The sequence below is a fragment of the Equus quagga genome, chromosome 14 (genome assembly GCF_021613505.1).
Source record: "Equus quagga isolate Etosha38 chromosome 14, UCLA_HA_Equagga_1.0, whole genome shotgun sequence".
Taxonomy (NCBI): Eukaryota; Metazoa; Chordata; class Mammalia; order Perissodactyla; family Equidae; genus Equus; species Equus quagga.
In genome coordinates this window covers 92,974,947-92,987,010 of record NC_060280.1, presented here as the reverse complement: position 1 = coordinate 92,987,010, position 12,064 = coordinate 92,974,947, and the positions used below count along the sequence as shown (strand labels likewise).

The 12,064-nt window shown below is 60.3% G+C and overlaps 3 protein-coding genes across 4 annotated transcripts; 2 read left to right on the top strand and 1 right to left on the bottom strand.

Moving 5' to 3' along the window:
* The first annotated feature begins 588 nt into the window (after positions 1-588).
* Positions 589-4,904, top strand: CLPP (caseinolytic mitochondrial matrix peptidase proteolytic subunit). The gene is given in 7 exon segments (XM_046685909.1): positions 589-609; positions 611-775; positions 886-957; positions 1,458-1,554; positions 2,363-2,550; positions 3,358-3,463; positions 4,558-4,904. Coding segments are annotated over 7 exon segments (819 nt in total). The 3' UTR covers positions 4,728-4,904.
* A 1,747-nt stretch (positions 4,905-6,651) lies between these two features.
* ALKBH7 (alkB homolog 7) lies at positions 6,652-8,385 on the top strand. Its single transcript, XM_046686026.1, has 4 exons — positions 6,652-6,898; positions 7,574-7,747; positions 7,843-7,967; positions 8,154-8,385. The coding sequence occupies exons 1-4, from the start codon at positions 6,695-6,697 to the stop codon at positions 8,314-8,316; spliced, it is 666 nt and encodes a 221-aa protein (XP_046541982.1). The 5' UTR covers positions 6,652-6,694; the 3' UTR covers positions 8,317-8,385.
* A 74-nt stretch (positions 8,386-8,459) lies between these two features.
* Positions 8,460-11,771, bottom strand: PSPN (persephin). 2 transcript variants are annotated; one of them, XM_046686028.1, is made up of 3 exons: positions 9,626-11,771; positions 9,039-9,207; positions 8,460-8,955 (listed from the first exon to the last, which is right to left on the bottom strand). In XM_046686028.1, exons 1-3 carry the CDS (start codon positions 9,662-9,664, stop codon positions 8,648-8,650), a joined length of 516 nt encoding a protein of 171 aa, XP_046541984.1. In that variant the 5' UTR covers positions 9,665-11,771; the 3' UTR covers positions 8,460-8,647. The 2 variants fall into 2 exon arrangements, with proteins under 2 accessions (XP_046541984.1, XP_046541983.1); XM_046686027.1 differs by having other exon boundaries at positions 10,352-11,771.
* Between the last annotated feature and the right edge of the window lie 293 nt (positions 11,772-12,064).

Sequence of the window (12,064 nt, the reverse complement as noted above, 5' to 3'; positions counted from 1 at the left end):
TAGGGGAAAAGAGAGGTCCCAACTGCTACTGGGAACTTTCCTACTTCCGTCCCTTTGCTCATTCTGTTCCCTCTCCCAGGAATGACTTTCTCCACCTAACAAACTCCTATCCATCCTTCAAAGCCCAGCTCCAATACCTGCTCCTCTTAGCAAACTTTTCCAGATCGATCTCCCAGGCCGAGTCCGTAACACCATGCCTGGACTCCTCAGCCTGGGGTTCCTCTTTCTATTCCACACGTGACCACAGATGGCTGGGAAGGTCTCATAAGAGTCGTCCCCACCAGGCTGGAAGCTCGTTGAGGCCAGGGCCCAGGGGACACAACGGAGTTGATTTTTAAAATAAGAAATAACGAATTCGTCGGGCCGGGGACTAGAACTGGCGGCTCTGAAACTTCGGGTCCGCCCGTCTTCAGACCCTGCTCTGGCCCCGCCCCCTTCAGGCTCCGCCCCCGGATTCGCCCCGCCCCTAAACGTGCCCGCCCAGCTTCCCGGAAGCGGGCGGCGTAGTGAGCAAGCGCCGTGGGCGCAAAGCACGCCGGGAGTTGTAGTTCTGCCATCGGACGGAAGCCGGGGCGGCCGTGCGACGCGATGTGGGCCGGAGTGTTGGTGGGGGGGGGCCCGGGTGGCGGCAGGCAGGTGCCCCGCGCTGGGGCCCCGCCTCGCCGCCCGCTTTCCCCCGCAGCGGGCGCCCGAGAGCGGCCTGGTCCTGCGTCGGAGCCTGCACGCGACGGCGGCCCGGGCTCTCCCGCTCATTCCCATCGTGGTGGAGCAGACGGTACAGCGGCCGCGCGGGGACCCGGCCCGGGAGGCGGGGGCGGACCGGGGCTGGGGGCACGGCTGGCCCCTGAGCCTCACCCTCACTCTCACCCCCATCTTCCTCCCCAGGGCCGCGGCGAGCGCGCCTATGACATCTACTCGCGGCTGCTGCGGGAGCGCATCGTGTGCGTCATGGGTCCGGTGAGCACCCCGCGCCCCATCCTCCCCTGCGCCGGCCCCCACCCCGGGCGCGCCTCCTCCTCCACCCCCTTGACCCCCTGACCTTTCCCCCTTCACGATCCTCCCTTGGCTCCGCTCTGGTCCCAACCTGACACCCCCTTCCTGGGCACCTAAGCCCTCTGACCCCACCCCCAGCCCCACCACCCCTTCCTCAAACCCTCTGCTCTCCCTCCCTCCCTCACCAACGATCCGCCTCCCCATTCCTGGGCTCCACACCCTCTCCCCAGCCCTCCTGACCCCTTCCCTTCCCGCGCACTGAGCCCACTGACTTCCCACTTCCTGTACCCCAAACCCCCTGGGCCCCACCCCTCCCCCACATCCCCCCCTGGGTCCTGAATTCTTACCGACTCGTCTTCCTTGGGCTCTGACCCCCATCCTGGTTCCCCGACACCCCATGACTGCCTCCCTTAGCCCTCTCCCCGGCCCCCATCGGGGGACACCCCTGCCCTCCCCACTTGCAGATCGATGACAGCGTGGCCAGCCTGGTGATCGCGCAGCTTCTGTTCCTGCAGTCGGAGAGCAACAAGAAGCCCATCCACATGTACATAAACAGCCCTGGTGAGCCGCTGCCCCGGGTGCGGGGGGCCGCACTGGGTGACTCGGGGGGCCAACGCCGCCGAGTCAGGGACATTCTCTTTCTGGGGAAACGAAGGACGCAGAGCTTCTTTCAGAATCCCCAAAAGCATCTTAAAACCTCCAAAAGCTGCCTTTTCCTTGCTTTCAAGTCTAGGTTCACCAACGGGCCGCCGAGCCCACCTTTTTACCAACCTGACCTGGTTGTCAACCTTTTAAAATTGGTAAATTCCACACATACGCCACCTACCCGGAAAAAAAAGGACACTGGCTAATCTTGAGTGAGTGCTTACTGTGCGGGGCACTTTTCTAAGCACTTGATATGCATTTAACTCATTTTGTCCTCAGGGCGACCTCTTTGGTAGGTACTTTTTACTTATCTCCAATTTCAGAGGAGACACTGGCTCCGAGAGGCTGGGTAACTTGCCCAAGGCCACACAGATGATAAGTTGCCGGGCTAGAGGTCATCCCCAGGCAGGCTGGCTGCAGATCCTTCATTCTTAGCCACTGCGCTCTCCCGATTTCCAGTTTCTCTTGAAAATGTGCTGGATCGGGTGCCCCCAGGCCCACATGCATGTGTGGCAACAGTTGGCTCTGAGAGCACTCTTTTGCGAGTGCTCTCGTTTTGCCCCTATCTGGCCCTGTGTTACCTGTTTCTGTCACCTGCCCACCCCTGGAGACTCCTATTTTAAAGGGCTGCCACTAGCGCCCCCCCGCCAGGACCAGGGGCTACAACAGGGAAAGGATGGTGGGAGGGGCCGGCACAGCCCCTCACTCGCGCTCCCACCTGCAGGCGGCGTGGTGACCTCGGGCCTGGCCATCTATGACACGATGCAGTACATCCTGAACCCCATCTGCACGTGGTGCGTCGGCCAGGCCGCCAGCATGGGCTCCCTGCTCCTCGCGGCCGGCACCCCGGGCATGCGCCACTCGCTCCCCAACTCCCGCATCATGATCCACCAACCCTCCGGGGGCGCCCGGGTGAGTGCCAGGCCCTGCAAGCTGCTTCAGGGCCCAGGGATGGGGTCTCAACAGATGGACAGACGGGGTGGACGTCCTGTGGGGGTATCAGTGTATTAAAATGTGGGTTTATTATAATTCAGCCATGGTGAGGCCAACAGATCAGGAGACCACGGCCATTGAAAAGACACTTTGTTACTTACAGATCCCAAGAGGAGGGGGCACAGTGCACCAGGCAGGGCCACACGGGGAAGCACCAGGGTGGGTCAGGGGGCACAGGGAGCGGGGAACGTGGGCAGGAGGCTTTACTGTGGCTTCCGCTGTGAAGAGCCGATGAAGGAAGATAACCAGGCTTTGGATTGGGTAGTTTGAATAATTGCAGCACGCTCTGGGGCGTGGGGGCTGGCCCTGGCTGTCTGGCACTTGGCCCTGCGATGATCAGGGCAGAGGGTGGTCGCCCTGAGTGAGAGAGCCCCATAAAGGACATAGTGGGGCTGCGGGCTCCGGATTGGCTGGTTTGCATGTCAAAGGTGTGCTCGTGGGTGAGCCATTTGCTCTCTCTAGGAATTAGCTAGCCTTGGGAGGGGCCAACCTTTCCAGTCAGCGAGGCCCCTGAAGCAGAAAATAAGAAAACAGAGTTAACACAGGAAGGCTTCCTGGTGGTGGTGAGGAGGAAGCAGAATGTGGAGAGACTCGCAGTAACCCACCTGGAAACCGGCAGCCTGAAGCCCCCGGGGGCTCCCATCCCGAGTCCCCATCTCCAGCCTCCCTCTGAGTGGCTGACACGGATTCACAACTTCTTGTCCCCTCCCTTTGGACGTCCCCCAGGGCCAAGCCACAGACATCGCCATCCAGGCAGAGGAGATCATGAAACTGAAGAAGCAGCTTTACAGCATCTATGCCAAGCACACCAAGCAGAGTCTGCAGGTTATTGGTGAGTGCCCTGCGGGCAGAGCCCCAGGACGTCCGGGTCAGACCGTGTGCTCAGCCAGGGCCTCTGGGCCTCAGCACTGTTGACCCTTGGGGCCGGATCATTTTCTGTGACGGGGGCATCCTGGCCACTGTGCAAGGTGTGGCAGCGTCCCTGGCCCCCCCACCGGAGGCCAGCAGCACCCTCCAACTGTGACAACCAAAACTGTCCCAGATGTCGCCCAGGGTCCCCAGGGTGGCAGAACCAGCCCTACTTGAGAAGCCCTGTTCTAAGCCCTTTAAAATGAGATTCACAGAATCCTCACTGAAACCTCATTGAAATAGGTCAAAAGTTTTGAACAGGGTCTTCAATAAAGAATATTCCAAACAGCCAAGAAATATAAGGTGCTCACCATCTTCAGTGAGGATGTTTGATAAAAACATTCGTTCTTAGGGGCTGGCCCCGTGGCCTGGTGGTTAAGTTTGGCACCCTCCCCTTCGGCAGCCTGGGTTTGGTTCCCGGACGTACACCACTCAGCGGCCATGCTGTGGCGGCAACCCACATACAAAATAGAGGAAGATGGGCACAGATGTTAGCTCAGGGCCAATCTTCCTCAGCAAAAACAAAAAAAAACAAAAAAAAACAAAAAAAAAACCACACATTCATTATTAGGGAAAGGCAAATGAAGGGCACAGTGAGATACTATTTCAGTGCACCAGAACAGCTAAAATAGAAAATACTGATGCCACCAAATGCCTTCAGGGATGTGGAGCAATGAGAACACTTCTCCATCACAGGCAGGTGGAGTTAGCGACTCAAAGTGGGCCCCAGCGGGGTTTCCGGGGGGACGTCTGGCCATGTGGCACTTGTTGATCTGGGTGCTGGCCACGTGACTGTGTTCGGTCTGAAATTCATCGCAGTGTCCACTTAGGATCTGTGCCCCTTCCTGTATTATACAACAGTAAGAAGTAAAACATTTTGAAATAGGGGAAACTGAGGCACAGAGCTGGGAAGGCCAAGGTCACACGGGGAGGAAGTGGCTGAACGGGGACTCAAGCCTGGGCTCAGGGCTTCGCTCTGAACCGCACGCGTCCCGCCGCTCGCCCCCCACCCTGCAGAGTTGGCCATGGAGAGAGACCGCTACATGAGCCCCATGGAGGCCCAGGAGTTCGGCATCCTGGACAAAGTGCTGGTGCACCCGCCACAGGACGGGGAGGACGAGCCTGAGCTGGTGCAGAAGGAGCCCGTGGGGGTGGCCGCGGCGGAACCCGCCCCAGCGAGCGCCTGAGAGCCGGACCTCCCCCTCCGGACGCCAGTGGAGGGGCTGCCGGGCCGCAGCCCTGCCCACTGCTCGCTGCTGAGCCTGCAGGGACCCCTTGAGGACCTCCGGATCTGGGGGTGCCCCTGAGGGCGGGGATCCTGGCTGAGACACTGTGATTTTAAATTAAATCTTTGTAGTCTTTGCTCCCCGTCTGTGGCGCCTTGGCTCCCTGCTGCACCGCGTCACACACGTGTGTGCCCTTCCATGAGCCCCCTTCTGCTCTTGAACGTTCAGCTCTCTCGCTTCAGCACGCTCTGCTGAGCAAAGACGACATTCCGGACACTGTTCTAGAGGCTGCGACCTAATGTGAAGAAAACACAAAAATTCCTGTCGTCAAGGAAATTATTCTTGAGGGGTTAGACAATTTAAAAAGAAAAAATCAGGGAAAAAGCTGTGCAGGGTGCATGTGTGTGTGACAGTTTTAGATGAGGTGGCCTGCAAAGGGCTTGCTGAGAAGGTGACACTTGAGCAAAGACTGAGGGAGGGAGCCAGGTTGCTGTCCTGGGACAGAGCAGTCCAGGCAGAGCATGTGCAAAGGCCCTGGGGTAGGACTGTGCCTGGCACGTGGATGGAACCACGAGGAGCCTGGGGTGGAGTGAGTGAAGGGGAGAGTGGGGACGGAACAGGAGGGCAGATCGTAAAAGGCCTGGCAGGTCTTAGCAAGGAGGGAGATGAGCCACGGAGGGTTTTGAGAAGAGGAACGAAAAGGATGACTGGCACATAAACCTGGAGACCAGTTTGGAGGCTTGGAATAATCCAGACGGAGGCTGACGGCCCGGCTGGGTGGTGAGAAGAGGTCAGATCCTAGCCGGGTTTTAAAGGCAGGGCTGACAGGTGGGATGTGAGATAGGAGATAGAACCTCATCTCCCCAAACTCCCAGATTTTGACCCAAAGCTGAATGAAAGATGGAGAGTTATTGAGACGGGAAGGCTGGATCAGGAGTTGATGTTTGACATGCCTCGGACATCCGGGGGCATGGGTAAGTCTGGGGTCCGCGCTGGGAATGGAAATGGAGGCGACATCAGGATGTCGATGACTTAGCGGGCAGGCTGAGGACTGGCACCGTGCAAGTCACAGGTGGCCTTCAATAAGGTCATTTTCAGGGCTGTGGGGGACAAAAGCCAGAGTGGAGTGGACCCAGAGGGAAGGGGAGGGACAATTGGAGCTGGACAAGTCCTTCCCGGAATTTTGCTGTAAAGAGGAGAGCAGAGAAGCTGGGGCTGTGGCTGGAGGGAGAATTGGGTCAATGTTTTGTTTTTTTAAATTCAGAGGACTTTCGATTTGGCTGTATTCATCAGTTACATTTGGTTGAAGTTTTCATTCTGGACAGTTTTAGGAGGGTTTTTTGTTTATATCTTGTTTATAAGGTGGGAGCCAGCCTGTTCGGACGCGGTGGGAACGATCCAGTAAAAAATGAACTGGCTGATGCCTCCCTTTGACCTTTGACCGCAACCCCTAACTCCACAAACTTGGCCCCACCCCATAATCCTGGCCTTGACTTCACTCCCCTGACCCCTCTACCCTTGACCCCTTCATCTCAGCCGAGCATACTCTACCCTTAACCTCTAGCCCTGGCCCACTCCACAACCCCGGCCTGAGCCCAAATCCTTCTGCGACCTCTGATCTCTGACCCCATGCCAGAATTGTCTGCGCCCCGTGCCCCCGCCCCCGCCCCCTACAGGACGGGCTTGCGGCACAGCCAATAGTCTAAGCTACTGCGCAGTGGCGCCCAATAGCGCGAGAAGGGAGGCGGGCTTTGTGGAGAGCCAATCGCTTAAGAGGGCGGAAAGAGGCGCAGCCAGTAACCTTGAGCGAGAGGCGGGACTCTGAGGAGAGCCAATCGCTGCAGGGGCTCGGCGCAGCCGCAGCCAATGGCTCTGAGGCGGGGGCGTTGCCCTGACCCTGGCAGCTTCTACGACCCCGCTCCGGGGCTATGGCCGGGAGCGGGCGGCTGGCGCTGCGGACGCTGCCCGGGCCGGGCTGGGTGCGGGGCTCGGGCCCGGCCGTGTTGAGCCGCCTGCGGGACGCGGCCGTGGTGCGGCCCGGCTTTCTGAGCGCGGCCGAGGAGGAGACGCTCAGCCGCGAGCTGGAGCCCGAGCTGCGCCGCCGCCGCTACGAATACGATCACTGGGACGCGGTGAGGCCGGCGGCGCAGGGGGCGGGTCCGCGGGGGGGCGGGGCCACAGCGGGGGCGGGGCCTGGGACGTTAGGGGCGGGGACAGGGGAGTGGCGCTCTGGTGTGGGGCGGGGCTACGTTTGGGCGGGGCCTGTGGCATTAGGGGCGGGGACGAAAAGAGCTCTGGTGGGCGGGGCTACTTCTGGGGCGGAGCCTGAGGAGTGGGGCGGAGTCTTGAAGTGTGGGGCCCTTGACGGGCAGGGAAAGCGCTTTGGAGATGAAGGCGGGGCCTTCACTGGAGGCAGGACCTGGAACTGAGGAATGTTTGGGGGGCAGGACGTAGGCTAGAGGCACAACAGGTGTGGAGCGAGATGAGGGAGGGTCACCTGTTGGGGGCGGAGACAGGGGAGTTGGGTGGGATAAAGTGGGCGGAGACAGAATTGAATATTGGGGCGGGGAAAGGATCTGGGACTGAAATTGGGGTCTGAGGGTGAGTACAAAGGACTGAGGCCAGAGCTAGATTTGAGACCCTTCGGGGAGATAGAATCAAGCCTATTGGGGTAATGAGGGTAGGGTCAAGGGTCAGCTGGGAAAATCAGCCCTTTGCTCTGCACTCTGCAGCCCCCCACCGCCCCGTGCCTCAGTTTCCCTGTTCCTCCTGGGAGCGTCCAGGCTTGACCTGAGCTCTCCGTGCAGGCCATCCACGGCTTCCGAGAGACAGAGAAGTCGCGCTGGTCAGAGGCAAGCCGGGCCATCCTGCAGCGCGTGCAGGCAGCTGCCTTCGGCCCTGGCCAGACCCTGCTGTCCCCGGTGCACGTGCTGGACCTGGAGCCTCGGGGCTACATCAAGCCGCACGTGGACAGCGTCAAGGTGGGCAGAACCCGGCCCCTTGGAGCTCCCAGCTTGGGGGACGGGGGGGTCCAGCCAGGCCAGAGCCTGAGCCACCACCATGCCCCCTCTTCCAGTTCTGCGGAGCCACCATCGCCGGCCTGTCCCTGCTGTCTCCCAGCGTCATGCGGCTGGTGCACACCCAGGAGCCGGGGGAGTGGCTGGAACTCTTGCTGGAGCCAGGCTCCCTGTACATCCTTAGGTACCACCCAGCCAGGGAGCCCTCACCCACCAGTAACGGGTCAGACGCCCCCCCCAGCGCTTTGAGCCCCTTCTCCCACTCAGCGCTCACAGCCAACACTACCATTCCCCCCTCGGCAGTCAGGCAGCCTGGACCCAGGGCTGCCCTCACCGCCCCCGCAGCCACAGCCTCTGTGTTCTCTTGCAGGGGCTCGGCCCGTTATGACTTCTCCCACGAGATCCTTCGGGACGAAGAGTCCTTTTTCGGGGAGCGTCGGGTTCCCCGGGGCCGACGCATCTCCGTGATCTGCCGCTCCCTCCCCGAGGGCATGGGTCCAGGGGGGCCGGGGCAGCCACCCCCAGCCTGCTGACCCCCAGCCCCTTCCCCAGCTTCTCAGAGACCCCGAGTTTGTGAATAAAGTTGGACAATGGACACGCTGGCCTTCCTCGCACTGGCCGTTTGCTGGGATCCCTGGGGGCAGCCCAGGACCCCACCTGCCCACACCCGGGAGCTAAACTGGCAGGGTCACGGCACATCCCGGCTGAACACACAGTTACGAGGCCACAGGAGCAATTTACTTTATTGTGCCCCTTGCTGTGGCCCCAGCCCACCCCCCCTTCTCGTCTTCTCGGCATCCGTATCTCCAAGAAATAAGTCAGCAGCGCTTGTCGTGTGGCTGCAGGACCTCTAGCCGGGCATCCTCAGCCACCACAGCCGCAGGCAGCCGCCGAGAGCTGGGGCAGCCGCTGCCAGCGGTGGTGGTCATCGAGGAAGGCGACATCAGCGTAGCGGGTGGGCTGGCAGCAGGGCCCGCCGTGGGCTCGGCCCTGGCCCCGCAGCCGGGCCAGCGTCAGGCCGTGCTGGGTGCGGGCGCCACGGGGACAGCTGCCGGCACAGTAGCGGAAGATGACCGTCTCCTCCGACGTGTAGCCCAGGCCCAGCTCTGCCACGGGCAGGGACAGGCTCCACAGCTGGCACTGGCTGGCCGCGGCTCGGCGCAGGCGGGCACCTGCGGGAGACAAGGGATGGCTGACAGCGGGCAGGGTCTGGGCGGGGAGTTGGGGAGTCACGCAGGGTCCTGGGGGTCCTTACCCAGCTGTGGCTTCTGGGTCCCTCTGTGTGCTGCCAGCTCAGACAGGAGCTGTCTCTCCGCCACCAGAGCTCCCCGAGCACCAGGGTCCCCACCGAAGCCCAGCTGCAGCGACAGGAGCAGCAGAGAGCAGAGCAGGAGTCTTCCTGTGGCCATGGTGACAGGCAGGTCCTAAGGGTGGGGATGCCCCAAGCCCTCCATTTATCCCCCTGCCTGGCGTGGGGGAGTAACCTCTTCGCTGCCGGCCGCTGCTTGGGGACCAGAGCCCCGTGTCCCCCATCAGCTCATCTCTTACATCTTCGGGCCCAGGCAGGCCGGCTCCCTCTGCCCCACACCTCGTCCTTCTAAGAGTTAAGGGCCCACCCCCCCACCCCATGCAGACATTCCACAGGCCCGTTTCCGACACCCCCTCCGCCCCCTGATTTATGAGTGTTGTGCCGGCAGCCAGGGCCAAGCCCAGGGCGGGCAGCAGGGTCCCCACTCCACCTGCCGTCTAGAAGGAGACACGGGGGGCTCCGTGGGGCCCTCCCCACTCAGGCTGGGCGCTGGGGCTCAGGAGCCCCCGCATTGTACGCCAGGTGGAGCGGACCTGTGTGCGGGGAAGAGGCGAGCTGACAGAATCCTCCATCACGGCCCCTCCAGGAGGATTAAGGCTTCATGCCTGTGTCTCCGGGCTGGGCCGGGCCAGTGTCAAAACAGGAAGAGGGAGAGGCCCCGGGGACAGCCAAAGCTGGGACACGAGGGACGGGAAGCTCACTCTGCAGGGCCTCTGGTCTCTAGAAGGCCGACCTGAGGCCCCTGGGATCCAGGCGCATCCTGGGGTCCAAGGGCATCAGGGTGGGAGGGGAGGTTGCGCCCCACTGGGGCTCCGGGCCAGCGGCACCTTCCGGTGACTTCCATGCCCGGCCCGTGACCCGGGGAAGTGAGTCTCCCTTCGTCACCCATGAAGGGGGCTAATCAGAGTCCCCCCCATGGGGTTCTGAGGACAGACGGTGCATTTAGTGTTTAACAGGGTGCCAGGCACTGAGGAGCTTGCGAGAGGTTTTGAGGCAAAGGAAATACAAACGGCTTATGTGCGTTTGAAGATGCTCAATCTCACGCAGAGGAGAGTGGGTTCCAACTCGGATGGGGCTCTGCACCCGGGTGGCAAAACTCTTGTGGGAAGTGGGAAGTCCGCTTCCCCACGGCTGGGGGGCGTCTGGGACTCAGGCCCGTCCCGCGCTGCGGGCAGGGGCGTATACTGGTCACAGTTGAGCACTGGCCGCTGAAACTGTCAGCCGCATCCCTCTGACCCAGGAAACCTTCGGGGACGCACCCGTCGCAGGTTTCGTTTCAGCCAAAGCCTGGGAATGACGGGAACTCCATCCCCAGCGGATCCCTTCGCCAGTTCTGGTGTGGTGGTTCTCATTGCAGTGCTTACGAATATGAAGGTGACTTTCAGACAAAAAGACATCACACGTTCAGAGTCACCCACAATTAAGAAAAACCGGGATTTGAACCCAGGTCCTGCTCAATGCAAGGCCCCTGCTCCTGACCGCCAGGGCGCATGGCCTGGCCTGGCAGGGGGTGGCTTGGACCGTGGTCCGCGTGGCAGGGAGGGCATGGGGGGAACTGCCAGGGCGAGGCGCAAGGGCTTCGTGCCTGCTGTCCCCCAAAAGGCCTGGCGGAAGGGTGGGGAGGGAGCTTGGACCGACCTGGGACATTCCTAGGAATTAGCCTGACATCCCAGGCATTCCCGCTCGGCAGCCAAGGGCCTGTGGAACGGGGTGGGGAAGTTTCCACCTGCACTTTCCAGCCACGGGTGAGACGGAGACCTGACATCCGGCCCCCAGCCGATTGCTCGGAAGACAGGTCCAAAAGTAGCGAGTGCTGCCAAATTCCGCTTCCGGCAGCCTTACTGCCCACAAACCCCAACAGCCCCCCGACTACAGCACACCTGCCAATGCTGGATAAAAGAAATGCGTCACTAGCTTGTAAGAAAATAAGGGAAGCCCCAGAAAGCTCAGCCCCTGGAAGGTTGAAAAGCAGGGCGGGCCCAGGTGCCAACGTCAGCAACCAAGGGGTGTGGGGTTTTGTGGCCACGTAGAGACAGGGCCCCGGAGCTGAGGCCCGCACCCCAAACGGGCAGAGGCCGGGCTCCTGGGGCAAAGCCACAGCCATGGGGAAGGACCTGCCTGCGGAACAGACCACCCAGGAGGCCGGCAGATAGAGGCCCCGGGCTGGCCAGGAGTCACGTCCGAAATTACACAGAATCAGCCATGAAAGGGAGTCAGACGATACGAAAGGATGCCCTTGGCTTGAGGTACGACCTGTGTCTGGCAGAGACTCTAAGACAAGGATGCGTAAGGTCAAAATGTGAAAGAAGGGGTCAGAAGCAGAAGGGGCAGGACACTGTCAAAACAGACGGGCCCATCTAAAAACGAAGATGATTTTGAGAACTGGAAAATAGTCACCAAAACTAGGGACAGGCAGACGTGGCCTTAGTGCGCTCTGCAGAGACTGCGTTTTTTTACAAGACCTGCCTCCAGCAAAAGGATTACGACTCGCTGAAGGCTCAGATGACGGTTAGCGTTTTTTAGCAATAAAGTTATTTCTTAAGTAAGGTAGCTATGTTGTTTTTAAGACAGAATGTTATTGCACACGGAAAAGACTACAGTATAAACATAATTCTTTTTGTTTTTTTAAAGATTGGCACCTGAGCTAACAACTGTTGCCAATATTTCTTTTTTCTTTTTTTAATTGCTTTTTCTCCCCAAATTCCCCCAGCACATAGTTGTATATTTTAGTTGTGGGTCCTTCTAGTTGTGGCATGTGGGACGCCACCTCAGTGTGGCGTGATGAGTGGTGCCATGTCCACGTCCAGGATCCAAACCAGCAAAACCCTGGGCCGCCGAAGCAGAGTGTGTGAACCTAACCACTCGGCCACGGGGCTGGCCCCCTAAACATAATTTTTATATGCACTGGGAAACCAAAGATTTCGTGTGACTCACGTTATTGCACTATCTGCTTTATCGTGATGGTCTGGAAC

Excerpts from the sequence above, each read along its gene's own strand:
- ALKBH7 (XM_046686026.1), top strand. The coding sequence starts at position 6,695 with ATGGCCGGGAGCGGGCGGCTGGCGCTGCGGACGCTGCCCGGGCCGGGC. Across the intron at positions 6,899-7,573 it reads AATACGATCACTGGGACGCG|GCCATCCACGGCTTCCGAGA; the intron begins GTGAGGCCGGCG and ends CTCTCCGTGCAG. Across the intron at positions 7,968-8,153 it reads GGCTCCCTGTACATCCTTAG|GGGCTCGGCCCGTTATGACT; the intron begins GTACCACCCAGC and ends GTTCTCTTGCAG.
- PSPN (XM_046686027.1), bottom strand. The coding sequence starts at position 10,489 with ATGTCTTTTTGTCTGAAAGTCACCTTCATATTCGTAAGCACTGCAATG. Across the intron at positions 9,208-10,351 it reads TGAAACGAAACCTGCGACGG|GACCTGCCTGTCACCATGGC; the intron begins GTGCGTCCCCGA and ends CCCCACCCTTAG. Across the intron at positions 8,956-9,038 it reads GACCCAGAAGCCACAGCTGG|GTGCCCGCCTGCGCCGAGCC; the intron begins GTAAGGACCCCC and ends TGTCTCCCGCAG.